This window comes from Notamacropus eugenii, chromosome 2 (genome assembly GCF_028372415.1).
Source record: "Notamacropus eugenii isolate mMacEug1 chromosome 2, mMacEug1.pri_v2, whole genome shotgun sequence".
Lineage (NCBI taxonomy): Eukaryota > Metazoa > Chordata > Mammalia > Diprotodontia > Macropodidae > Notamacropus > Notamacropus eugenii.
In genome coordinates, this window is record NC_092873.1 from 522,510,704 (window position 1) to 522,537,536 (window position 26,833).

The 26,833-nt window shown below is 43.5% G+C and overlaps 1 protein-coding gene across 3 annotated transcripts in view; it reads left to right on the top strand.

Annotated features, from left to right (window-relative positions):
• Positions 1 to 2,618: 2,618 nt before the first annotated feature.
• Positions 2,619 to 26,833, top strand: part of PATJ (PATJ crumbs cell polarity complex component) — a 325,916-nt gene continuing 301,701 nt past the window's right edge. For all 3 annotated transcript variants that reach the window (XM_072649698.1, XM_072649699.1, XM_072649701.1), the window contains exons 1-7: positions 2,619 to 2,729; positions 13,025 to 13,079; positions 13,184 to 13,350; positions 14,794 to 14,982; positions 17,412 to 17,551; positions 18,857 to 19,052; positions 22,331 to 22,459. In XM_072649698.1, coding sequence (XP_072505799.1) covers positions 13,058 to 13,079; positions 13,184 to 13,350; positions 14,794 to 14,982; positions 17,412 to 17,551; positions 18,857 to 19,052; positions 22,331 to 22,459 — 843 coding nt within the window. In that variant the 5' untranslated portion in view covers positions 2,619 to 2,729; positions 13,025 to 13,057. The remainder of the gene's footprint in view (positions 2,730 to 13,024; positions 13,080 to 13,183; positions 13,351 to 14,793; positions 14,983 to 17,411; positions 17,552 to 18,856; positions 19,053 to 22,330; positions 22,460 to 26,833) is intronic.

The following is a 26,833-nucleotide window of genomic DNA, read 5'->3' on the forward strand; positions in this document are numbered from 1 at the left end:
GAGCTTAGGAGTCTTAAGAGGCAGAGCGAGAAAGGAAGCTATTCCTGGTATGGAGTACCACCAATGCAAAGGCATGGAGAGAGGAGGTGGAATCTCCTCCATTGCAATGGTGGACATGCACAGTCATGGCTACTAAGACCAGAAAAAAATGGCCCATGCAAAGATTATGAAGGATTTGGTTTTTTTAACCAAGGTCAGGCTTTTGCTCTTTCATTCAGGACATGACAGTGAAAGATTGTACTTTAAGGTAGAAAGTTGACTAGTTGTATTCTGAAGTCACTGAAGGCAAAACAGCAAATTTTAAGATTTAAAAGTGAAAAAAAGATGGGAATACTAGGTTTCTTCAGTGATTGGCACTGGTTTGATCAATTGTACTGGATTTTAATTGGTTGTTTTCAAGACAATTTCTGTTTTCCTGCCATAGCCACTGGTGTCCATAGTGTCTCTTCCACCCTTGATGATGTTCCCACCTTGTCCCCTTTCTGTTTGCTTCTTCTCTGCCTTATTCCCTAAGGCACAATGGATTTGAAATCTGAGAATCTGGTTTCCAGTCCCAGTTTTGCCACTTACACCCTGCGTGACTTTGGGAAATTTCTGTGACTTCTCTAGGCCTTGGTTCCTTAACTTTAAAATGAGAGGGTTGAATGATATAGCCTCTGAGATCTCTTTTAGCTTAAAAATCTATAGTCCTAATCTACTTGCATTGAAGGACGGGCAATTTGTTTCCCTTGTCTGGGTCACTGTTCCCTCACATGTTAAGAGAAGGCTTGAGCTAGATTATTTTCCAACTCTCGATCCTATGATCTGTGCATCTTTTCCATTCCAGCTTTCTTCCCTCTCTCTAGAGAGGCTGGCGATCCATCAGTCTGTCTCCTTCTTCCCTCTTCCTGATAGGGCCATCTGCCTTGCTTCTCAGCCATGAGGCCATCTGTCTCTTCTTCTGTTTGTCTGACTGTCTCTCCCTATATCCCCCATTTTTTCAGGCTTTCAGTCTACTTCAGTCTGCTTCCCAAAAAAAGGAGACTGTTTAGAGGAGGGGAAGGCACTTAAGTGTTAGGCCTGGGATCAGAATTGAGTTCCTTTCATTTCCTTGTATGTTGGGTATCCTTCTCTGAGACTCAGTTTCCTGATTTGTAGAATAAGTGGGTTCATAGAATTTTAGTGCAGAAGAAGCTTAGAAGTCACCTAGTCCAGCTTCCTCATTTTACAGAGAAGTTAGATCATTAGATGATCCTTAAGGCCCTCCTGGGTCCTTCTCTTTCTGTCTCTCTCCAAGGTTCCTTCCTCTTTACTTCCAATAGGAAGGGGCCTATGGTTGATTGAGGTGAAACACCTTCCCAAACCCCAAATTCCTCCATTCTGGAGGCCAGGGTCAACTCAGACTCGTTCTCCCTCTTCCTTTCCTCCTCCCTTCTTTCCCCTTCTTCTCCCTCCTTTCCTACCCCCTGTATCTTTCCAGTATCATCCACACAGTTCCATTTCCTTCACCCTTTCTCCCTTCCAAGTCTTGCGCTTCTTGCCTCCCCTTATGCCATCTTTTCCCTGCTCTATTCCTTGCTTCTTGTCTCTCCTCCAACCTCTCTTTCCAATATTCAGTGCAACAAATCTTTATTAAGCGCCTACTGGGTGGAATTTATTAGGAATATGGAGACAAAAACAAACAAGGAGATGAAGAAGAGCTGTTGGAAATATAAAAACAAAAGAAAAAGAAAAAGAAATTAGAAATATAAAGTCAAAAACAAAGAAAAAGAACTTGTTAGGAAAATAGAGCCAAAAAGTTAAAGAAATAAAGAAAAAGAAGTTGTTAGAAATATAAAGAACAGGAACAAGAAACAGGAAACAGTCCAGTTCTCCTGGAGCTTTCACTGGGCTTGATCAAAGGGAGAGCTAGAACATACCTTTCAGCTGGGCCTGGAGTCAGAACACCTGAGTTCAAATCCAGCCTCTGACCCCTTCCTGTTTGACTTTGAGCAAGTCATTCAACTTTGCCTCAGTTTCCTCAGTAAAATGGGGATGATAAGAGCACCTACCTCTCAGAGTTGTTCATAAATAGTTATAGCTAGCTTTTGCATAGATCAGGTGAGATAACGCAGGTAATGTTCTTTGCAAACCTTAAAGTGCTATATATTTGCTGGTGCTTCTTGTCTGACTCTGTGGCCCCATTTGGGGTTTTCTTGGCCAAGACAGCAGAGTGCTCTGCCATTTCCTTCTCCAGCTCATTTTCCAGATGAGGAAACTGAGGCAAACAGGGTGAAGTGACTTGGCCGGGTCACCCAGCTAGGACTATCTGAGGGCGCATTTGAACTCAGGTCTTCCTAGCTCCAGGCCCGATGCTCTATCCAGGGACCCACTCATACACAGAAGGATACAAAGTAACCTTCGAGTCATCTCAGGGGTGGGGGCGCACGGATGACACCCTCTCCCCCGCCCTTTCTCCTCCTCTCCACACCCCCTCCTCCAGGTTCTCCCCTCCCCCTTGGGGGGGCCCGGCTTCCCTAGTTGGCCCCTGGCGGGGCCACGCCCCCTCGGCCGGGCCCCGCCCCCGGGCCCTGGTTGGGGAGGGGGTCGGGAGGGCAGGGCCTGCCAGGTGAGTGCGCTCCGCCCCCAGCCTCGCTCTCACTTCCGCCCAGGTGAGGCGGAGGGGGGGCGCTCCTACGTCCTCGAGCCCCACCTTCCCGGGCCCCTGAGCCAGCGCCCGCCTCCCGCGGCCACCCTCCGGCTCCGAGCAGGTAAAGAAAGGCTGGGGTTGAGGGGTGGGGTTCCTGCTGCAGATCCCTCTCCGCCCCTCCCCCGTGGCCAGGCCTCCCCGGGCTCTGGCAGGGCCCCCCGACTCCAGCTCCCGGGAGCCAGCCCCTTTAAATGCCTACGTCAGCACCGGCCCACCTCGGCCCCTGCTCCCTGCTTTGGGGGTGCGAGGAGGGGCCTCGAGCGGCCGATCCGAGGCGAGCTCGGATTTGAGGGGGGCCAGGAAGTGGGAGGGAGAAGGAGCCGGAGCATTCCCGGCCCGGGGAAGGAAGGAGGGAAGGAAAGAAGGAGGAAAGGAAGGAGAGTGGGAAGGAAGGAAGGAGGGAGGGAAGGAAGGGAGGAAAGAAAGAAGGAAGGAGGGAAGGAAGGAAGGAGGGAAAGAAGGAAGGAGGGAAGGAAGGAAGGAGAGAGGGAAGGAAGGGAGGGAGACGGAGACGGAGTCGGAGTCCAGAACCCCTTTTTTCTGTCCTGCAGTCTGAGGGTAACCCACGCATCTGCCCGGCTCGGGAGCCTCAGGTCCTCAGCTGGGAAGAATCTTGGAACTCGTTTAGACCAAGCCCTTTATTTTTCAGAGGAGGAAACTGAGACCCAGAGAGGGCAAGGGGCTTGCAGGGGCCCATTTTCTTCTCCACCTGTTGAGACATTGTAGACTTTAGATGAACTCACTTCGGTTTCTCCCCGGGGCGGGTGGGGGTGGGAGGGAGAGATTGCACTGTCCCTGCTCACCTGCTTTTAGAGAGCGTCACAATTCATACTTTACACATGGCTCACCATCAGTGATGACAAGCATTTGCTGAGCACCTACTGTGCCTTTGCTAGGGCAAGGAGAGATCTGGACTTTGCTCTGGAAATTCAGTTAATGTTCAGAGGAAGGAGAAGGAAAGGGAGGAATCAGTCCCTGCCAGGTTTAGGGAGGTAGATGGTAAGAGTCAGAGATGTCACAGCCTGAAGGAACTTTAGGGATCCAAGGTGGCATCCAGATGGTACAGTAGATAGCGCTGGGGGCCAGGAGTCTGGAAGACTTGAGTTCAAACAGAGACACAAAACACTGTGTGGCCCTGAGCAAGTCACTTAACCTCTGTTTACGTTAGTCTCTTCATCTGTAAAGTGGGGATAGTAATTGCTCTTACCTCCCAGTGTTGCTGTGAAGGTCAAATGAGATGATTCTAAAGTGCTTGGCACAAAGTAAGTTCTATAAAAATGTCAGTTTATTATTATTATTATCTAGTCTGATTCCCTTCTTTTATAAGGATGTCAATTCAGCAAGCATTTATTAAATGCTTACCGTGTGCCAGGAGCTGTGGAGAAAACTAGCTTTGTATGTACTAGGTATGTATTTTTTATATGCCAAATGAGTGATAGGGTTAGTAAGTGGTACAGGAGTAAGGGGTCACATCTGTATAGGTCATGCCTGGTGTGGTGCAGTGGCAAGTGTTTTGGCCCAGGAGTATGAGGGGTTGAATTCACATTTTGCCACTGACACTTTCTACCATTGTGAACTTAGTTAAGTTACTACCTCTCAGGGCTTCTGTTTCCCCACTTGTCTAGTGGGGGGAGGGTAAATTAAATGGCCTCTGATGTCCCTTCTAGCCTCTGGTTCTTTGAGGACTTGGAAAAAGGGCTGGATTGTGACTCAGTGGAATTGAATTTGAATCTGCTTCTGACATTACCCATGGGACCTTGGGTAAATCATAACCTCTCTGGGCTTAGGCTCTTCATCCATGAGTGTTGTACTACATGCCCTCCACGGTCCCTTTCAGCTCTCCATCTGTGATCTTCTCTATGGAAAATGGTCTTTCCTTCTCAAAATTTCCTAAAACATCTCCTTTGCTTTCCATCACTACTAACTGGATACTTATCTGTATACATAGACCATGTTTCTCCAACCATCCCTATCCTCCTGGCCCCAGAAAGCAGGCTTTTTGAGGACTGCTCTGTGCCACTGTGGTTTCCCTATCACCTTTCATATAGAAACAGAATTGTTGACATCTGTATACTTGTTTGAGCGTTTGCAAGGTAACCACTTGATTCCTATCAGACCTCTGGGAAGTGGGTACTTTTACAGATGAATAAACAGGCCCATTCACTGACTGACTGGGGTCATATCAGCACTAAATGTCTAAAACTGGATTTGAATCCATGCCTTTTTTTACTCCAGGCCCAGCATTTTACCTGCTACCTGCATGGGCTGCCTCTCATGGTAGGCAACTAGGGAGTATTTGCAAAATTGAATTGAGGGAGTGATCCCAGGGGTCATAAGATCCTACATTTATAGTTGGAAGGGACTTCATAGCCCAAGTAGTCCAAAGAGCTCATTTTACAGATGATGATATTCCTAGGGTCATACAAATAAGGAGCAGACCTGCAACCTAAACATAAAGCTTGTTGCTCCAAGTTCTCCCAGTGGGAACAGCTTGGACATATTAAAGAATGTATAGCATCCCTTGTGTTGTCTTCAATATCTTTTGGGTTCCGTGTCTCATCCTCTTATCTCTTCCCTGCCTCCTACTGAGAGGAGTTCCCTGCCTCCTACTGAGAGGAGTTGTTGAAGACTGGGAAAGGCCAGTGGGCCAGACCCCACACCCAGGCTTTTCTTATTCTGGGCCTGAGAATCTCTGTTAGGGAAATCTATGCCCCAGGGGAATTCCTGCCTCCTTTGTTGCCAGGTAAATCCATTTACTTCTTTGCTGGGTGGGCTGAAGATTGGGTGGTATTAAAATCATAGGGTTAGAGCTGAGTCATGGAGCCCAACCTGTTCATTTTACAAAAGAGGAAACTGAGACCCAGAGAGGCCTCAGTCTTACGTGTTAGTAACTCTGATGAAATGTTAAGGCAGAGGGTTCTGAGTATTGATTAAAGAGGAGACAGCTTGGTCCCCTGCCAAAAGCACTGACTCAAGTCCAGAGGACCCTCTCCAGTGTTTGCCCCCTAGGTGGCAATGGGCAGCCAGTCACTCGAACCACAGTTTGAGTTTTCTTACAGTTTTTTTCCCCACAGTTTCCCCCTTTGTCAAATTAGGGGGTTGGATGAGAGAGTCTCTGAGGTCCTTCTGGCTCTAGTTTGAGGATCCCCTGATAATCCCAAGTGAGACCAATGGTGCCAAGGCAGTTCCCCGATTTAGAATTCAATCAATAATAAACATTATTAAGTGTCTGCTAACCTTTAGAACTGGGAACTTGGGGAAGCCTTAACCTGACCGAGAAGTCCAGCCACAAAGGGTCATCGAGCCTTGAAGGCTTCCAATAAGGAGAGAGAGAGTTCCTGCTAGCTAGGTGGTGCAATCAATGGATGGTGTGTTAGACTGGAAATTAAGACGAGTTCAAATCCTGCCTTGGATTTACTAGTGAAGTAACTCTGGGCAAATCACTTAATCCAGTACCTCAGCCTCTTTATGTATTAAATGAGGATGACAGTTACCTCCCTCAGCAGGTATGAAATAACATGGACAGTGCTTTGCTGACCTTAAATGCAAGCACTTGTTTGGTTTTCCTTCAACCTTTTTCCTCTCTCCAGCTTCTACCCATTGCAGAATCTCAGACTGGGGTGGCTTGTCCAACCTATCCCAGACATGTATTTTCATGTTGATGCTACAATTCAATTTAGATCAGCAAACATTGCTGATATCCTTTGATTTTAATTCACCATTTCTAAATATATTCCCTGCTCCATACCTAGCTAGCCAGCTCTTATAACAAAGAATTTTAATTAAAGTTAGAGTAAAGTAATTTCAGCAAAACGAACCAACTCATCATGGAGGCTGTGATTCAAGCGACCTTTGTGATTCTGCTGGTACGATGAAGCAGTTCTTGCCCTCAGGGACCTTAAAAGCTAAATTGAAGAAAGCATAAATAATGGGGGGGCAGTGAGTGAAGGCTGCATCAAGGGGATGCACTCCATCGACTAGGAGCTCCTTGAGAACTGGGACTATTTTGTGCCTTTTTTCCTAGCTCTTAGCACCATGCCTAGCACTTGGTGGGTGTTTGATTGACTGGCCTGGAGCTGAACTCTGACATGAGAGAAGATAAGTAGTTCTTAACAGGTCTGCCTTACCACCTCCTTAGTTGCTAATGACGGTCCTTCACAATCTCATTCTTTAAATTTTTAAAATTTTGTTAAGTATTTCCCAAGTACATGTAAAAAACTTTTTAAACAATCATTTAAAAAAAAATTTAAGTTACAAACTCTTCTTCCAACCCCTCCCCCTTCCTTGACAAGACAAACAATTTGTAATCGATTGTATATGTGAACATGCAAAACGTTTCCATACTAGCCATGTGGCAAAAGAAAACACACACACACAATAATTTTTAAAAAGTTTAGAAAAGTATGCTTCTATCTGTAGTTAGAGTTTTATCAGTTCTCTCCCTGGAAATGGGTAACATTTTTTTTTTTTTTTTTACCATGGGTGCAGTTGTCTTGGATCAATTGTGTTGATCAGAGTAATGCAGTTGATCATCCTTAGCAATATTGCTGTTACTATGTGCAGTATTCTCCTAGTTCTCACTTCACTTTATATCAGTTCATACAAGTCTTTTCAGGTTTTTATGAAAGCATCCTGCTCGTCACTTCTTATAGCACAGTAGTATTCTATCACAATCATATACGACAACTTGTTCAGCCATTCCCCAATGGAAGGACATCTCCTCAATTTCCAATTCTTTACCTCCACAAAAGAGCTGCTATAAATATTTTATACAAAAAGGCCCTTTTTTCTTTGATCTCTTTGGGATACAGACCTAGTACTGGTATTTTTGGATCAAAGGGTATGTGCAGTTTTGTAGCTCTTTGGGCATAGTTCCAAACTGTTCTCCAGAATGGTTAGACTAGTTACTAGTTCACAACTCTACCAATAGTGCAATAGTGTCCCAATTTTTCCACATCTCCTCCAGCATTTGTCATTTTCCTGTTGTCATGTTAGTCAGTCTGATAGGTGTGAGATGCTATCCCAGAGTTGCTTTAGTTTGCATTTCTCTAATCAGTAATGATTTCGAGCATTTTTTTCACATAAATATGGATAACTTTGATTTCTTCTGAAAACTCACTATAGTCTTTGACCACTTATCAACTGGAGAATGGCTTTTATTTTTTAAAAATTTTGCTCAGTTCCATATATATTTGAGAAAAGAGACTTTTATTAGAGAAGCTTGTAAAATTTTCCCCCCAGTTTCCTGTTTTTCTTCTAATTTTGCCTGGATTAGTTTTATTTGTGCAAAAGTTTTTTAATTTCATGTAATCAAAATTATCCGTTTTGCTTCCTGTAATCCTCTCTATCCCTTGTTTGCTCATAAAGTCTCCCCTTATCCGTAGATCTGAGAGGTAAATTCTTCCTACTCCCTCAATTTCTGTTATCATGCATTATGTCCAAATCATTAATCCATTTTGACGGTATCTTGATTTACAGTATGAGATGTTGGTCTATGCCTAGTATGCCAAATTGCCTTCTAGTTTTCTCAGCAACTTTTGTCAAATGTTGAATTCTTACCTCAAAACCTTAGATCTTTGGGTTTATCAAACACATTACTATTGTGTATTGTATATTCCATTATTTCCCTACTCTATTAAGCCAATCCTAGATTGTTTTTGATGATTCCTGTTTTGCAATATAATTTGAAATCTAGAACTAGTAGGCTACCTTCCTTAACATTTAAAAAAATTTATTCCCTTGATATTTTTTACTTTTTGCTCCTCCAGATGAATTTTGTTAGTATTTTCTCCTAGCTGTATAAAATAATTGTTTGGTAGTTTGGTTGGTGTGGCACTGAATAAGTAAATTAGCTTAGGGAAAATTATCTTTTTATTATATTGGCCAGCTACCCATGAACAATTAAACTTTCTCCAATTGTTTAGGTCAGTCTTTACATGTATGAAAAATGTTTTGTAATTTTTTATTCATAAAATCCCTGAGTTTGTCTTGGCAGGTAGATGAACTGTCAAGTATTTTATATTATCTGCAATTATTTTTATCTCTTCCTGTTGCGCTTTGTTGGTAGTATGTAGAAATACTGATGATTTATGTGTATGTGTTTATGTATTTTATATCCTGTAACTTTGCTGGTTGTTCATTGTTTCCACTAGTTTTTTAAGTTGGTTCTCCAGGATTCTCTAAGTATACCTTCATGCATCTGCAAAAAGTGACAGCTTTGTTTCCTCTTTGCCTGTTTCTATTCCTTTAATTTCTTTTTCTTGTCATTGCTGTAACTAGCACGGAGTACTAGTGGTAATAATGGACATTCTTGCTTCATTTCTGATCCTGTTGGGAAGGCTTCAAGTTTATTCCCATTGCAGATAACCCTTTTCTTGCTCTTGGTTTTAGATAAGATACGACTTATTTTAAGAAGAGCTCTATGGATTCCTGTGCTTTCTAGTGTTTTTAATAGGCGAGGGTGTTGTATTTCATCAAAAGCTTTTTCCGCATCTGTTGATACTCTGTGATTTTTGTTTTTCTTATTGATATGGTCAGTTACGCTAATAGTTTTCCTAATATTGAACCAGCCCACCGGGTCACAGCGTATGATCTTTGAGATATGTTGCTGTAAAGTTTTTGCAGTGATATTCATTAAGGAAAGTGGTCTTAGTTTTCTCTGTTTTCGCTGCCTGATTTGGGTATCAGTACCGCATTATGTTGTAAAAGGAATTTGGTAGGACTCTGCCTAGTTTTTTCAGAATTAATTGTTCTTTCTTTCTTTTTTTTATTTAATATTTTTAAAAATTATTTTTTAATGTTTAACAATCACTGCCATACAATTGAGATTTTATCCCCCCCACACCTACCCCCCACTACCCCCCTCCCTCCCCACGACTGCATACAGTTCTGTATAAGTTCTACATATACTTTCCTATTGAGTACATTTTCACTATAGTCATGCTATGTAGTCGGACTAAAATAAATGGAAGAAATCATATAACAAATCAAAATATGATACACAAAAACATACACATACACAAACATGATCTGCTACATTCTGCGAATGACTTCCATATTTCTTTCTCTGAGTGTGGAAGGCATTTTGCCTTAGAGAACCACCATTGGGATTTTTTTTTTTTAAGAAGTTGTTGCGTTATTACAAAATTCCAAGTCTACCAGAAAAAACTCTCACACACTGTGGTTGTTGCTGTGCACAAAGTTCTCCTGGCTCTGCTCCTTTCACTCATCATCAGGTCATATAAGTCCTTCCAGGCCTCTCTGAAGTCTTCTTGTTCATCATTTCTTATGGCACAATAGTACTCCATTACATTCATATACCATAATTTATTCAGCCATTCCCCAATTGATGGACATTCCCTTGACTTCCAGTTTTTGGCAACTACAAAGAGTGCTGCCATAAATATTTTTGTACATGTGGGACCCTTTCCCATTTTTATGATCTCTTGGGGATACAGTCCTAGTAGCGATATTGCTGGGTCAAAGAGTATGCACATTTTTGTAGCCCTTTGGGCATAGTTCCAAATTGCTCTCCAGAATGGTTGGAGGCGCTCGCAGCTCCACCAACAATGAATTAGTGTTCCAACTCTCCCACATCCTCTCCAGCATTTATCATTTTCTTGTTCTGTCATGTTTGCCAATCTTATAGGTGTGATGTGGTACCTCAGAGTTGTTTTGATTTGCATCTCTCTAATCGACAGTGATTTAGAGCATTTTTTCATATGATTATAGATATCTTTAATTTCTTCTTCCGAAAATTGCCTGTTCATATCCTTTGACCATTTATCAATTGGGGAATGAATTAATTGTTCTTTAAATGTTTGGTAGAGTTCACTTGTGAATCCATCTGGTCCTGGGACTTTTTTCTTGGGATCTTCTTGGTGGCTTATTCCATTTCTTTTTCTAAAATAAGATTATTTAAGTATTTTGTTTCCTCTTCTGTTAAGCCTGGCCGTTTCACAGTGATTCTAATTTCACTCTGAGGCAGCCAACTGGATAGAGTGCGGTGGAGGTAGCATTGGACCTAGGCTCCGGAAAACCTGAATTCAGACCTAGTTTCAGGCATTTACTTGCTATGTGACCTAGGTAAGTTTGCCTTAGGTTTCTTAACCTCCCTCCCAGGTTGTTGTGAGGATCAAATGATAAGATATGTGTAAGGTGGCACAGTGCCCCGGCACACTGTAGGCTCTATCTGAATGCTTATCCACTTTCCCCTTATTTACTTTCCAGTCTCTCTTTCCCTGCGTACTCCAGTCTTAGATAGCTGCCTGGGGGCATGGAGAGGTAAATGAGGCTCTCTGGTCTAATCTGCTGGGGTGTGTCCAAGATGAGATTAGGGGCACCTACTTGGCGCAGGGGATAGAGCACAGCTCCTGGAGTCAGGAGGACCTGAGTTCAAATGTGGCAGGAGACCATTACTAGCTGTGTGACCCTGAGCTCACATGACAACAAGTCATGGTCTCCAAAAGACCAAAACAAAACCTGACTCCCAAGGCCTACTTAGTAGATCAAGAAGTATTTATTATGAGCCTACTATGTGCCAGACACTGTGCTGAGTGTACACAAAACCAGGCAAAAAAACCCAATCCTACTCAGGGAGCTCACAGCCTAATAGGAGTGACAACATACAAAGCACTTTGTGAAAACATGATGTAAACAGAATAAATTGGAGAGACTCTGAAAGGGAAGACTAGGAAAGACTTCCCCCACGGTGGGCATTAGCTTCCATACTCCTGATTTACCACAGCCTTCCTTCACTATTGCTCACTAGGTGCCAGCTGGACTGGGCTGCTTTGATTTGTTCCCTCTCTGGTCCTTTAATTGGGCCTGGAATGTTTCCTCATCTCTGCCCAGTCAGTCTTCTTTTCCTTCAAGTTCCCCTTTGGAGGCCACCTCCTGCAGGAAGCCTTCCCTAATTTTCTCATATATTTGATCTGCAAGGTCTTAGGACCACAGATTTATAGGTGAAAGGGACTAATCCAGTCCCCTTATTATACGGAAGATGACACCTCGAAAACTGTTCCTTCCCTCCTAAAAATGGTCCTAGACAGACTTAGTCACATTCCACCATATATCCTACTTCTTAGGATCTTAGAATCATTGATTTAAAGCTGGAAAGGACTTCAAAGGCTGTCGAGTTTAACCCTCCCATTTTACCAATGAGGAAACTGAGGCACAGAGAGGGGAAGAGACTTGCCCAGGTAGTGTCTGAACTGGGATTTGAACTCAGGTTGTTCTGACTCCCACATCCAGAGCTTTGTCCAGTACTGTGTGCTACCTTTTTGAATACAACTCACATTCCTTTCTTAGAGTGTGAACTTCTTAAAGGCAGACTGTCATTTTTCATCTTTGAATTTCCAGGATCTTACATGGCATTGTAAACACAGTAGGTGTTTATTAAACGTTTAATGAATTGATCAGAATGTTGAAGAATACTGGACCAAGGACAGAGTGAGTCCTATGGCATTTCAGTAGAGATAGCTCTCCATGTGGTTCCAACTTAACAACTAGTTGCCAGATTTTGTTGTTAGTCATGTCCAAATCTTTGTGATCCTCTTTGGAGTTTTTTGGGCAAAGAGAGTGGAATAGTTTGCCATTCCTTCTCCATCTCATTTTCCAGATGAAGCAAACAGGGTTAAATGACTTGCCCAGGATCACTCAGCTAGGAAGTGTCTGAGGCCAAATTTGAACTCAGGAAGAGGCGTCTTCCTGATTCCAGACCCAGCGCTGTAGTTGCTGAGCCACCAAGCTCCCCCAAGAGACTGACTAAGGAGGTGGAAAAGGATAGTCCTGTAAAAGGAGGCACGTTCTGCCCATTTCCCGATATGCTTGAGCCACTGTTGGCTTTGTGATCAGAATTATCTTGAATGTTCCACGCATGTTCTAGCTCATTGACCCATGGAGCAGAATCATGAGGTACCTTTCCATAGAGACAGTTCCTTGTTTCTAGAGATGGTCCAGCAGTCTGGCATGAGAGGAATGTGCCCTGCTCACCTGGCAGAGACAGCCTGGCCTGTTGGCTAGAAGGGCAGACATTTGGGTGGTGGCTCTTCTATGCTATGGGCTTCCATGGAGTTGTAATGTTGAGAACATGCCTCAGTTTATTCCTCAGTCCCAGCTGTCAGGCTTGGGGAGCCTACCCAAAACTGGAGAAAACATTCTTTATTTGCAGTCAAAGGGCCTTACTAAATTCTGACTTCCACTTTCAGACTTATTAGGTAACCTCTCTGGGTCTCAATTTACTCACTGATTAAAAATTGTGTTTATCCATCACCTATCCATATCCATCTCTCTCTTTGAATAGATACATGTATGGATAATTATATATTAAATGCATTTTTTTTCCCAAATTCCTAGATTTCTCTGGTTGTTTGAAGAGAAGAGTTCAGGATGCCTGAAAATCCTGCAGCAAGTATGTATACAGTCTGTAGCTCACTTACAGAGCAAGTCATCAGGGAAGGGATGGAAGACCACTGACATTTAACTGGTGCTTTTCTCCACCATTTTCTCCCCCAGATAAGCTGCAGATCCTGCAGGTCCTTGACCGGCTACAAATGAAATTGCATGAGAGGGGTGACACCTCCCAGAATGAGAGACTCGCCTTGTTTTGTGAGACCCTGAAGAGCCCCCTATTCAACCAGATCCTCACGATTCAGCAATCCATTAGACAGCTGAAAGGACAGGTAGGCTCCAAGCCGCAGGCTTCCCTGGTGAGTGGATTTTAGCAGGGAGATGAATGGATTGATTTTAAGATGTGTTTTGGTGAAGTGCTAGGCTGGGATCACAGAGTTGGAAGGACAAGTCATGGGCACCATCATAGCTTTCTCCTGTTTCTGCTGGCTTGATGCCTTGGCCCCAACAGAGCCAGTTGTTAGGAAACTGTCTGAGTTGTCCCCAAATCGGCATCCCAGTGGCTTTCTCCTCTTGAATGTCATAGTGCCCATTGCTAGAGAACTGAGTCAAGAAGAATGCCATTTGAAGTGGGACTAGGACCAGACATCTGTTTTCTTATTCTTCAACTTTTGGATGGATCCCTAGGGCTACCAGTGCATATCTGCATCGCTCGGCAACTGAGGAGTCAGAGAGTGGCCTGAAGACCAGAGAAGTGAAGGGCCACATAGCCAATAGGGAACTGGGGCCGCCATATCACTTGTCTCCTGCTTCACGCTGCCTCTCACCGTACCATATAAATAAATATTAGCTGCTGCTGCTGCTCTTATCATTCACAGCAAATTCTAGACTTGAACCCAGGTCTTCCTGACTTTAGCTCGGATCTCCCTCTCCTGTCCATGCTCCTGTGTGCAAACAGATGTGTCTCCTCCTTTGGGGAACTGCCCCCATTGATGGCAATCAGACCTGTCTTGCCTTCGATTGACATGAAATGTTGCTGCTTAGTAGATGTGCCTGGTGCCTGGGCTGCCATCTGTCTTTATCACAATAGATTGTTTATTAAAGTGTTCCTATATTGGCCACTGGTGTGACATTGGGGAAGCCACCCAGCCTTCTGGGGCAGTGGTTTTCTCTGTAAAATGAGAGTATTGGATCAGGCTGCAATCTATGATCTCTGTGTCCAAAGGGAAAGCAAACAGACCAGTCTTCATTTTTACACCATCTGCATACCTAGGCTGTTAGCTCCATGTGCAACATGCAGTGTCTAATCTGTTGTAAGTCAGTGATAGGGGGGAGGGAAGAAAGGAAAAAGAGAAAAATGGCCTGGTCGCTTCTGTTTAAAAGGAATCGCAGGTTGTATATAGTAGATTTGCAGTTTGATAAAATCTCTTTTTTTCCTTTAACTTTGTTATGGAAATGCTAGGTTTATTTCTTAAGTTCAGAATAAAATAAAAACAAATATAATAGCCCCAGAAAAAGTCAATGCATGACCCTTTTGGCAGGGTGTGAAATTGTGTGACTGTTCTCTCTCCCCATCTCTCTCCCTCCCCCTCCCTATCTCTCTCTCCCTCCCGCTCCCCATCTCTCTCTCCCTCTCTCTCCCTATCTCTCCCTCCCCCTCCCCATCTCTCTCTCCCTCCCCTTCCCCATCTCTCTCTCCCTCCCCTTCTGTCTTCTCCACCCTGCCCCCCCCCCCACACTCTCTGTCACTCACTTTGTTTCTCTGTCCCTCCCAGCTTAGCCACATTCCTTCAGATTGCCCGGCCAACTTTGATTTTTCGAGGAAAGGGTTGCTTGTGTTTACTGACAGCTCAATTGCTAATGGAAATACCCACACAGCCTTTAATAACTCAGCAGCAGTGTTTCCTTGGACCCCAAGATCAGGAAATGAGGAATTTCACTCTGTCATCCAACAGATGGCACAGGTAGGTCAAGTCCCATCTTGTTACATATAGATTCTATGCCTCCTTCCCCCAAGGCCACATTTCTCATCTTCTTGACATTGCACTGGGTGCCCCTGTGCCTGGAATGCTCTAGCTTCTCCTCTCTCCCCTCCTTAGAATCCCTGTCTCTCTTTTGTGCAGAGTTCAACACCAGGAAGCCTTTCTCAGCATCCCCTGCCCCAGCTGTTGGTTCCTCCCTCTGCAAAATTACTTTGTATTATCCTCTATGTTTATATGCAAGCATGTTTTCTTCTGATAGAATGTAAGCTTTTTGAAGGAAGACATTTGTGTTTTTTGTGTTTGGGGCCCCACTTGGCCTGGCATTTCTGGAGCACTTCTGTGTGTGAGGCACTGTGCCTTTTTTTTTACATAAGTATCTCATTTGATGTTTACAAAAACCCTGGGAGGGAGACCATACTAATAAATGAATGAAAGAATGAATAAATCAGGCAGATAGATTAAAATCATTCCCATTTTACATCTGATGGGGACAGCTAGTGGTATAGAGCTGGGACCTGCATTCAGGAAGTTCAAATCCATCCTCAGCTTACTAGCTGTGTGACCATGGACAAGTCACTTCGCTGTGTTTGCCTCAGTTTCCTCATCTGTAAAATGGGCTGGAGAAGGAAATGGCCAACCGCTGCAGTGTCTTTGCCAAGAAAACCCCAGGTGGGATCATGAAGAGGCAGAGACTACTAAAAATGCCACAACAGCAACAACCAATAAATTCATTGTGAGTAGGCTTAGGCATAGGAACCTCTTCCTGGGGAGCATCCTGTACTGATTTAATCACAACCCCACCCCCTTAGTGCCTAGCATTCCATATATTGTTACTGTTCATCATGTCCAGCTCCTCAAACCCACATTTGGAGTTTTCTTGGCAGAGATAGTGGAGTGGTTTGCCATTTCCTTCTCTAGCTCGTTAGACAGATGAGGAAACTGAGGCAAACAGGGGGAAATGACTTGTCTGGGATCACACAACTAGTAAGAGTGAGGCTGCATTTGAACTCAGGAAGGTGAGTCTACCTGACTTCATGCCCAGAGCTCTGCCCACCCTGCCAAGTAGTAGATGCTTAATTAATGCTTGTCTACCCACTATATTTCTCCTTTTCTCTCTCCCATTTGCTTCTCCCAGAGAACAAGCCCATTAAGCAAAATTTAAAAGGAATTTATTGTTTGTTGATTGATTGACTTTATTTTAATATGTATTTGTATAGTTTTTCACGTCTTTGCTTTGGTAGCAGTTGTGGACATCAAGTAACGAAACCTCCAAACTGCGTTGGAGGTGAGGTGGACCTCCCTTGCCCTTATGATTGGTGTGAGAGCCTCATGTCCTCCTGGGAGCTGGGAGGAGAGAATGGCGTTGGTTCCTTGGATGGGGAAGGCTGCCTGTTATCTCTCTTGAGAAGTGATCTGAATATGTCTTCCCTTCGCCTTTGCTCTTCAGATCTTAGTTACTAAAACAGCATTGGGAGGGAGGAATGGGTTCAGTGCCTTCTTACAAACTAAAACAGGTGAGAGCTGGGGATGTGTTCCCAGCATCCCCTTTGTCTGACTTCCCTTCTCACTTAAGCTTAATCTGCAATTGATCTTTGATGTTTGGGACCAGATTTGCCTGTGAGCCTCAGTTTACAAATGGAGACTGATTTGAAAAGATAAGGCCAAATCAGATAGCAAATTCATTCATTTTAAAAGTACCACTTACACCTGAATCCTTCACCCAGCATGACCACTTTATTCCATATCTTTGACTGTTCAGCAGTTAATTTTTGTGCCTTGCTTTTGTTAGCCCCTTGGCATTAGAAATGCTGCTCTTTCAATTAATGTGCTATTAATGGAGTGAATAAAATCCTTGGCAATAAGGCCTGGAGCCACATGATTTCAGATAAAACCCATGTGAAGGGTGATGTTTTCTCCCAGTCTTTCAGGTTGTCCCAGTAGAGAGCAATAGGGACTCCATCTGCCCAAGATGCTCCTGGTTTTGACTTGAGCTTAAAAGCTAGGATTTCAAGACTTGAACTCTTTGCCTCTTGAAAATAGAATCAAAGAGAATTTTTAGTAAGAAACCAATGGGGAAAAAAATCCATAACATTTTGGAAGTGTTTGCAGAAATGCAGAAAACACACAGTAGGAAACAACATGTCCTCTGGGAGTTCTTCCTCTTGGGGTTCAGCTCATCATTGGGATGAAGTATCAAAATGCTTCCCCAACTCCCAGAGGTTTCAGAACTTCCTCAACACTGATTTGTCCTGGATTCGATTTTTACTGACGATTATTAAGTGAGAGTTTCCCCAGAAATCAAAATCCTGGGTCAGTTAGTCTCAGAACCATCTAAGGCAGCTCCATCTGGGCTCCTCAGTTTCAGAGCTACATCAGCATTAAGCTGTGGACTTTATTTCTCTACCCATCAGGGCCGACAGATCGAATATATAGATATAGCAAAACCATCCGTTGGAGGCCTGGGATTCAGCGTGGTGACTGTAAGAAAACAAAATGCTGGAGGCGTTGATCTCTTTGTGAAGGAAGTCCAACCAGGAAGCATAGCGGACAGGTGAGGGTTGTTTATGTCCACTCTTGGTTTGGTTTGTTTCTCCCAAGATAATTTTTGGAAACAATACTTTGTTGATCCCTTACTTTCCCTACTATCTTGTCAAGTCCCTTGAACTACCTTGGGCCTTAGTTCTGATCTGTAAAATGAGGGAATTGGATTAGATTGCCTGGAGGTCCCCTCCTCTCCTAGAGCCATGACCAAGGAGCTGAAGTAGTTGCACTAGCAAGTTCTGCTTGGCACCAGAAGGCAGAATCTGGAACTGCGAGGGGAAGGAAGTTACCGAGAGGCAGATTTAGGCTTCATACAGGGAGGGAAAAGCTTCCTGACAATTTGAGCTTTGGGGGTCACAGCGGATTTTACCTCATTTAAAGTTTTCGGGCAGAAGCCAAATGACCACGTAATTATCCCATTGTCTGACTTTTCATGACTGCATTTGAGATTTTCTTGGCAAGGACACTGGAATAGTTTACTGGCTTATTTGACAGAAGAGAAAAGAGAGGCAAGCAGGGTTAAGTGTCTTGCCCAGGGTCACGTAGCTAGAAAGTGTCTCTGGCCATATCTGAACTCAGGAAGAGGAGTCCCCCCGACTCTAGGCCCAGCACTATCCACTGCACCACCCACCTGCTGAGGGCTTCTATTAAGAAGTGGTTTTCCCAGGATGGATGGGCCTTCCATGGTATAGAATTCAAAACAGAAAAGAGGGATGAGGATGGAATCAGAGAATAGGATTGCGGAGGGTGAGTCAGGGAGGCAGGAGGCTAACTGTCCAGCAGTTCATTCCAGAAGAGCATTCTTAGAGGAAGGTAGGGTAGTCACCAGTGCCAAGTGCCAGAGACTGGAGAGGTCAAGAAAAGTCAACTGAATCTAGCCACGAAGATGCCTTTGACTGTATTGAGTAGCGTCAGCCTCCCGACTGAATCCTCATCTCAGGCAGGCTGGGGGTGGTTTTTTGGAGGCCATAGTGAGGAAACGGATTGGGTGGGTGTGGAGAACACCTTCTAATAGAAGGGCAGGCATGGTTTTTGTTTACCTTTAAAACCAAATGTCTGTTTAAAAAAACCCCAACAACCCAACAATTTGCAGGATGCACATAGTGTAACTTGTGTTAATTAGTTAATGTGTGCTCTGATGAAAAAACACTGAAGTGCTAAGTTGTAGTCTTTAATTGAAACAGTGTAATAAACAAGAAAACTCTGTAGCAACCTGCTGAATGTGGAGGCTGCATGCCTTGGATTTTTGTACATTTTTCTCCCTGAAGTTAATGAGCCACTTAACAGAAAGAAAAATGTCTTTACCTATTTCAAGGGATCAACGATTAAAGGAAAATGACCAGATCCTGGCCATCAATCACACCCTTCTGGACAGGAACATGACTCATCAACAGGCTATCGCTCTGCTCCAGCAGTGCACAGGATCTCTGCGGTTGGTGGTTGCCAGGGGATCACGACAGTGGCTGGGCCAAAGTGCCACTAACCTGAGTGATAGTAACCTTTCAGATAAGGTGGGTGAGAAAATAGAAGCCATGGCTTGGGGAGTTATGGCCCAACTGAATAAATCTTTCTAAAGATTTCCGGATATATGAATGGATGAATGAAAAAGCATTTGTTAAGTGGATTAGTATGTGCCAAAAGCAAAAACAGTCACTGGCCCCTTACATTATGATGGAGGAAACAATCCACCTAGCTGTGGAATGTCAAGTAGAGAAGAGTGACACACCTCATCCAGGGACATTGACCGTTAATGTAATCATGATTCCTGACTCCAGAACTGGAGGAGAAGAAACGGAAAGAATGTGGTGGGGGCCAGGCAGTTGATTAAGTGGTAGAGGTGTTGCCCTAAGTGTTTAGGGAGAGCCAGTCACCCTTCCCACCTGATTGAAGGTTAGATGTTCCTCCTGGCACAGTGCTGTTTGGGTGGAGAGGTGGTTGGTTGACCTGGAGCCTTTGGAGAGGAGGGAGGGAAATTTTGATTGTGTTTCAGGAAGGATGAGTACAATCCACTCATTTTAGCAACTAGGAAACTGAGGTCCAGAGAGGAAAACTTTCTTGCCTGCATCTCAAGACTTGTTAGTGTATGAGGGGAGATCTGACTTCACTAAAGTATTTTCATGTGGGCATTTCATAAAGAGCTTCCTGGGTGCCCCACCTCCCCCAGAAGGCCAAACTAGGAGCCCTGGTGTATAGCAACAGATGTAGACTTGCTGTCACGGAAGGCTTCTTATTAGCCAAAACTATCAGCCAGTGCCTTGGGCTGCCACACAAGGGAATCTGAGTAGTTTCAGCCACCCAAGGCTGGATGACCACTTGTCAGTGAGATAGCTAGGATTCTCCTCTAGGTATGAGTAAGACTACATGGCTCTCCAATTCTGTGACTGCATTTTTGTTATTATTCTGTTAGAAGATTGGGAAGCATTCTTTCTTCCTTGATGCTCTCTTTAGCCAGAGAATTCATTTTTGCTTGACCTTGGATTATTTTTTAAAAATTTTCTTTATGAAGGATCTTTTTTTCTTCCTTTAATTTTCCGTAAAAAAATCTATTTTCTCTTCCTCTTTTATCTCCATTAAAAAAAAAGGAACTCATGTAACAAATATAGATATTCAAGGAAAACCAACTCCCCCATTGACCATGTCCAAAAAATGTCATTTTGTGCTCTGAACTTGTGCCTTCTCTCAGGACATGGGAGCCTGCTTCGTCACAGGCCTTCGGGAATCCCTGTTGGTTATTGCATCCATCAGAGGTCTTAAGTCTTTCAAATTAGTTGGACTTTCCAGTGTTAGTGATATATAAATGGTTCTCCTCACGTCTTTCTACATTAGTTCTTAACAAGCGTTTCCAAATTTCTCTACTTCCTTCGTCCTTCGTTATAGCACACCTGTATTCCATTATACTCCTACAGAATAATTTATTCTTCTGTTCTCCAGTTGATGGGCACCCCCTCAACATGGTTCTTTGTCACCACAGAAAGAGCTGCTGTAAAATATTTGTACACATGGGTCCTTTTTCTTTGATCTCTTTGGGGTGTAGACCTGGCCATGATGTCTTTGCAAAGGCTCTATAGTTAGAACCAGAAGGGCTGTTAGAAGCCAGCTCGTCCAACCACCTCATTTTACTGAGGAGGAAACTGAACCCTTCCCCCTTCACCCAAATGAAGTGACTTGCTTAGGGTTGTGCAGTTAGCACTTGGCTGGGTGAGGATGGACACCAGGTCCTCCCAATACAGCCTTTATGCCTGGTATTCTGCTGCCTTACAGTTCAGAACAGGGTCCTTTATGGCATGGCATGTCACCTGCGAGACTCAGTTTCTTTAACTATAAAGTCTTACAATATCTGTTCTATTTAATGGAAATGTTTGTCATTGTGTTGTTTTAGTATATGCTTTTTTAAAAAAAATTTTTATTTTTAGTGTTCTACAATCACTACCATAAAACTTAGATTTTTCCCCCCTACCACCCCCCTCCCTCCCCAAGACCGCACACAATTCTACATAGGATCTGCACATACTTTCCTGTTGAATACGTTTTCACTATAGTCATGCTGTATAGATGAACTAAAATAAATGGAAGAAATCATATAACAAATCAAAACATGATACACACACACACACACACACACACACACACACACACACACACACACACACGATCTGCTACATTCTGTGAATGAATTCCATGGTTCTTTCTCTGAGTGTGGGAAGCATTTTGCCTTAGAAGACCATTGGGAATTTTTTTTTTTTAAGTTCTTGCGTTATTACGAAGTTCCAAGTCTACCAGAAAACACTCTGGCGCACTGTGGTCGTTGCTGTGCACAAAGTTCTCCTGGTTCTGCTCCTTTCGCTCAGCATCAGGTCATATAAGTCCTTCCAGGCCTCTCTGAAGTCTTCCTGTTCATCATTTCTTATGGTGCAATAGTATTCCATGACATTCACGTACCATAACTTATTCAGCCATCCTCTCTGAGGATGCCCATCAATTGGGGAATGGCTGAATAAATTATGGTATATGCTTTTTAAGGAAAGATTCTTTCTCCTTGATAACTTTAAATTCCTAATTGCTCTAATAGAGCATCTACTAAGCATTAAGAGTAAACGTGTGAGATTTTGGATGGATGCATGCCTGTAGGCTGTTGTGGTGGGCAGCCAAGTTTCTAGAATGTGTTGCTTATTTCCAATGGAAATTAGAACAAAGTATCAAAATGAAATCTCCTCTTTCTGCCTTTAGTCCCTTTACGCACGCTCTCACAGCACCAAATCTATGGCTTTCCATCACTGAAACTCCTTAGATACTGCAGCCTCCCTTCGATTGGAGGGTGTAGCTGTCCCAAGGCATACCCCATGTCTCACCTACACACAGTTCTCCAATCACTGACTTAACTCTCCTTCCCTGCCTGACTTTCCTTTCATCTGGGATGCCTTCTGGGTCTATCTTGGCCTGTCAAAATACTACCCATCTTTCAAATTCTAATTCTAGTCCTTCATAAATGTAACTTGTCTGTCTTTCTATTTGCCTGCCCGTCTGTATCTGTCTTTCTCTTAGCCCCTATATCTCTGTCTACTTGTCCGTCTCTCTCCATAGTGTACATCTTCTATCTCACCTACGCAATATATGGTCAGTTCCTTGAAAGCAGGGCCTGTGTCTTATCCCTCTTTTAATGCCTTTCACATAATAGATGCTCAGTATTTTTAAAACTGTTGATTATTTGAAGTTCCTCTCCATACAGAAAACCCCTAGAAGTGTTGATGGTGGCCTGACTGTAACAGATGCTTTTTGCTGTCAATGGTAGATTTGCTGGGGTCACGTTGAAGATGTGGAGCTCATCAATGACGGCTCTGGCTTAGGGTTTGGAATTGTTGGTGGAAAGACCAGTGGTGTTGTGGTGAAGACAATTGTTCCTGGAGGATTAGCACATCGGGTAGGTGGCTTTTCTGTGTCGTCTTGTTATTTCTTGTTGTTCAAAGACGTTGTTGGTTTATAACTTAGCGATTTTTAACAAAAACCAACCTGAGTCACAGCTGCAAAATCTCAGAATCTCTGATTTGAGAAGGAGGTCACAGGTCATCTGGGCCAACCTGTAGCTAAAAAAAAAGGCCTGACCTATTGTAGCCTGGGTATGTCAAGAGAGTATCCATTTCCCCAAAATCATTGGTCTTACAAGTCTGTACAGCCAGCACACAGGTGTCCTTTGACAAAACTTCTTCAGCTTGGGCTATTAGGCACATAACTAGCCTTGTTTTAAATGTCCTGTTTCTCCCTGACCCCAGCCTCCCCCTGGCCACCAGGCTGCACAGTTTTCCAGCCAACCAAGCCTTAAAAGGACTTTAAAAAAGGATCAAGACAAACGGAACAAAAAGGCATCCTCTGCCTCCCCTTCCAAGAGTCTGTAGTAGCCTTACGTGTCAGTAGAACAAACTAGGTGTATGGCTACCTTGGGGCAGGTTTATCTGTAGAAGCCCTTTCCTGTCAGCTTGGGCCATGAGGCTCTCCATTCCTTTGGATTGCCTTTTGCCAAGGGAAGAGCTATTCCCCTTGTGATCCCTGGGAGCCAGTCTGCCTTAGATTGTTTATCTTCGGTCCCTTCCTACTCCTTTTTCTGTACCATTTACCACATCCTGTGCCCCTTACCTCCAGAGTCAAGGTGCTGGCCTCTGGCCCACCCTCTGTGATTCTTCACTGGAGACTGAGCTCCTCATTCCTGTAATAACCCAAGTTCAACCAAGAACTGTTGCTCTTATCAACATTTCAATTTCATTAGTGTGTCTGATAGAAGGATGGTGAATTGATTTGGTTAAACTTAATTACACTAAGGTGGCTTTTTCCCCCACTATCCTTCCACCCCCCTCCCCACCCAGCATCCTCCTGTTAACTCTCCATGGACAACTGTTTGCCCAAATAAATCTTCTGTTGGTGTGATTGTGAGTGAAATACTTTGTCCTTTGCTACACCCCTTAATTCCCATCCTGTATGTCTGTTCTACTGAAGTATAAGGCTACTCTAGGCAAAAGATGCCTTCTTTGTTTCATTTGCGTCTAGATCCTTTTTTTTAAAAATAAGTTTTGAATTGGTATCTTTTGTTTTTACATCACCAACATTTTTTCATATATCTCTCCTCTTCCTGCCACTCCTTCACAGAAAGAACCATCAGGAATAATACAGGATGAAAAAAAAGGAAGGGGAAGAAACCGTTTCAGCAAAACTGTCCAAAGTAGTTGGCTGTTGTATGCAGCCATACCCATATATATATATGTATGTATATATATGGGTATGTATGTATGTATTACATTATTGCAATCATTGTGTGTGTGGTTGTCTTGGTTCTGCTTACTGAACTTGGTATCAGTTCCTGTGTTAGATGCTTCTGTATCCATCAGAATCATTGTTTCTTACAGCACAGTAATGTTCCATTTCATTCATTTACCACAATTTCCATTTCCCAACTGATGGGTGTTGGCTTTGTTTATTCCCCACTTAATGGGTCTTACTTTGTTTCTGGTTCTTCAATGCTAGAAATGTGTTGATGTATTTGGGCAGTACACTTTCACAAGTTTATTCTTCTAAGAACTCTTCTGCCCCTCTCTGATATGACCCTTGCAATGAAATGGGCCAGTGTCTATTCCTGAAGGGCTAGGACAAGAAGCCAACTTGCCTTAAGTCAAGTCAGCAATCTCACGACTCCCAGGCACACAGGCTCACTGTCTCTGGCAAGAGTGAGGGGGTAATGTCAAAGGAGTGTGAGGAAAGTCCTTAGCATGTTGAGTACACTCTTGTGTTGAACTTTGGGAAGGCCATGCTTGAGAGATGTCCAGGATGGGCTGTGGTGGATGACCTGTAGTGTCAGTGGTGGGCCCCATGGCGATGGGATCACAGACCCACTGGGTTTTATGTACTCCCTTTGCAGATTCAAGTCACACTTCTTCTGTGACCTAGTAGATGTATGTAGTAGTGTTTGAAAAAATTGGTGGCACTAAAAAATTTCTTTTTCTTCAGCCACACTAGTGATAGTGTCTCCAAACCTCTCTGGGCTAATTTTCAGATAACAGGTATACTAGCCATCACTAGGCCCTGGGAAGGACCAGTCAGACCTGGCATTTGGCTCATGGACCATTGAGAACCCAGGCTCACCTCCTTCCTCAATGAAATACCAGAATAAAACTTTGATTAGGGAGTATTGTGTTTCTTAAAAGAGAATAGTTGTGGGTCCCAGAAAGTTGAAGTTTTAAAATAATTTTTTTTTAAATAGAAGGGCAGTGCACCAATAGATAAATGGAAGGATGAATGCTTTTGGCCATTGTTGATTACTGACCCCGCTTTGTATCTGGGTTTGTATTTGGCTCTTGCTCTCTGATGCCTCTTACTGATTTCTGATACCTGGACAGGTACAGATTCAGCTCTGTTCCCTTTAATTTGCTTGCCTAGTCTACAGATGATGGAAGGAGGAGGCCTCCTGCAAAACTAAAATAAAAGCCAGCAATTTGAGATGCGGGAATTAAGAAAGTAGTCTGTCATTTCAGAGCCTTCCCTATCTATCAATCTGACTAATAACTGTTTTTGCCCGGACTGGTTCTTGAGAACACCTGCTTTTCTGTAATGAACAAAATGTTTGGCTTCCAGTGACAGATGCAAATTAACTGCCACAGTTTAAATTAAGCAAGAGGTGAAGTAAAATTGGGAAAAATATATATATAGTGCATTTTAAAAGAGAAAGTCAGTTCAAAAGCATCAAGTTATTTCAACGTGCAGAGTGGCTCAGTCCAATCCCACAATTGCCTACTTTATGCTGGGCATTCAGGGTTCAAAGCCAGAACAAAATGGTCCCTGACCTCAAGTGATATTCTACTGGGGAAATAGAAAAGAAGACATCCAATGTTGTTATTTGGTGAGGACAAGGGTCACCAAATGGGGCCAATGGTGGCCAATGCCCTTTAGCTCAGCATTGAAGGGGCTAGACGTTTCACAAAATGATAGTGGGAGAGCATTCCAGGCAGGAGGGGTAGCCTTTTAAGGAGGTAGAATATTGTCTGCAGGGAATAGTAATGAGGAAGGTTTGCTGAAGTCATTAGTGTACCACAGGCATCTTTATTTTCCTTCACCTCTAACTAAAAATTAGCAGTTATTTAAAAATCTGATTCTGAGAAGGAGCCGTGGTCTTGACCAGACGGCCAGAAGGTTCTGAACCCTTGCCGGAGAGGCAGTGTGGTTCTGTGGAGAGAACACTGGACCTGGGTTTGAATCCTGACTCTTCCCCTGACTACCTCTGTAACCTTGGGCAAAACTCTTCCCTACACACAACACCTGGTATTCTAAAGAAGGGATGGCTTTCCTGCCTGGAATGCTCTCCCATTACCATTTTGTGAAATCTTTGGCCCCCTTCGATGCTCAGGCAAAGGGCCTTGGCCAACATGGGGCCCTTGCTCAACTGCCTAGTTGATGGGGCTTCCCAAAATGACAACATTGTGTATTCTTTGTATTTACTGACCTGCATGTGAGTCATTTTTCCCCAGTAGAATATAGTTTTTAAATATAGATGGGAGCCAGGTTGGTTTTTACATGCCAGACAGATTCATCTAACTTTTAGAGGCAATAGGAAAACCACCTTGAGAAAGGGGTATTGGGTGACAGGGTCAGATCTATGCTTTAGGAATGTGACTTTGTCAGCTAGAAGGAAGGAGGGAGAAGAAGATCATGTTATCTCCCCCATTAAACTGGGAGTTCCTGGAGTGCAGGGCCCCTTTTATTTGCCTCTCTCTGCATCCCCAGCAGCTTAGCAGAGTGTTTGGCGCAGAGTAGGTAGCTAGGAAATGCTTTCAGAAGTCTGTGAAGGCCAGACTCGAGAGTGTGGACTACGTGTCAGAGGCAGCAGGCAGCAGCATCTCATCCTTTACAACCTTGGGAACATCTCTGTTGCAAAGTGAATACTTGAGTTTTGAATACCGTCTTTGCTTTATTCGGTGCTGTGCCAGAAGAGCAGAAAATGGTTTTATCTCCCACTTGATGTCTTTCATTTTGTGGTTTCAAAGAATCACTGTGCCATTCTTCAGCAGTACCACTCAGGTAGAAAGGAATTGTGGGAAAAAATGCTCACAAGTGGTGTTCCAGTAATTAGGATTTTCTGTTCAGTCAGTGGCCAGGTCTGCAGGCATTAACCTGTTAGAGAAGCTTATTTCAGGGGGAGGGAACCTGTGAAATTTACTAATAGATCCTATTTCTTCTCTTGAAAATGCTGGTGGGTTGGACTAATATTATTTGGTGGGAAAATCAGGGGGTATTCACAGTCATAACAGCTCATATT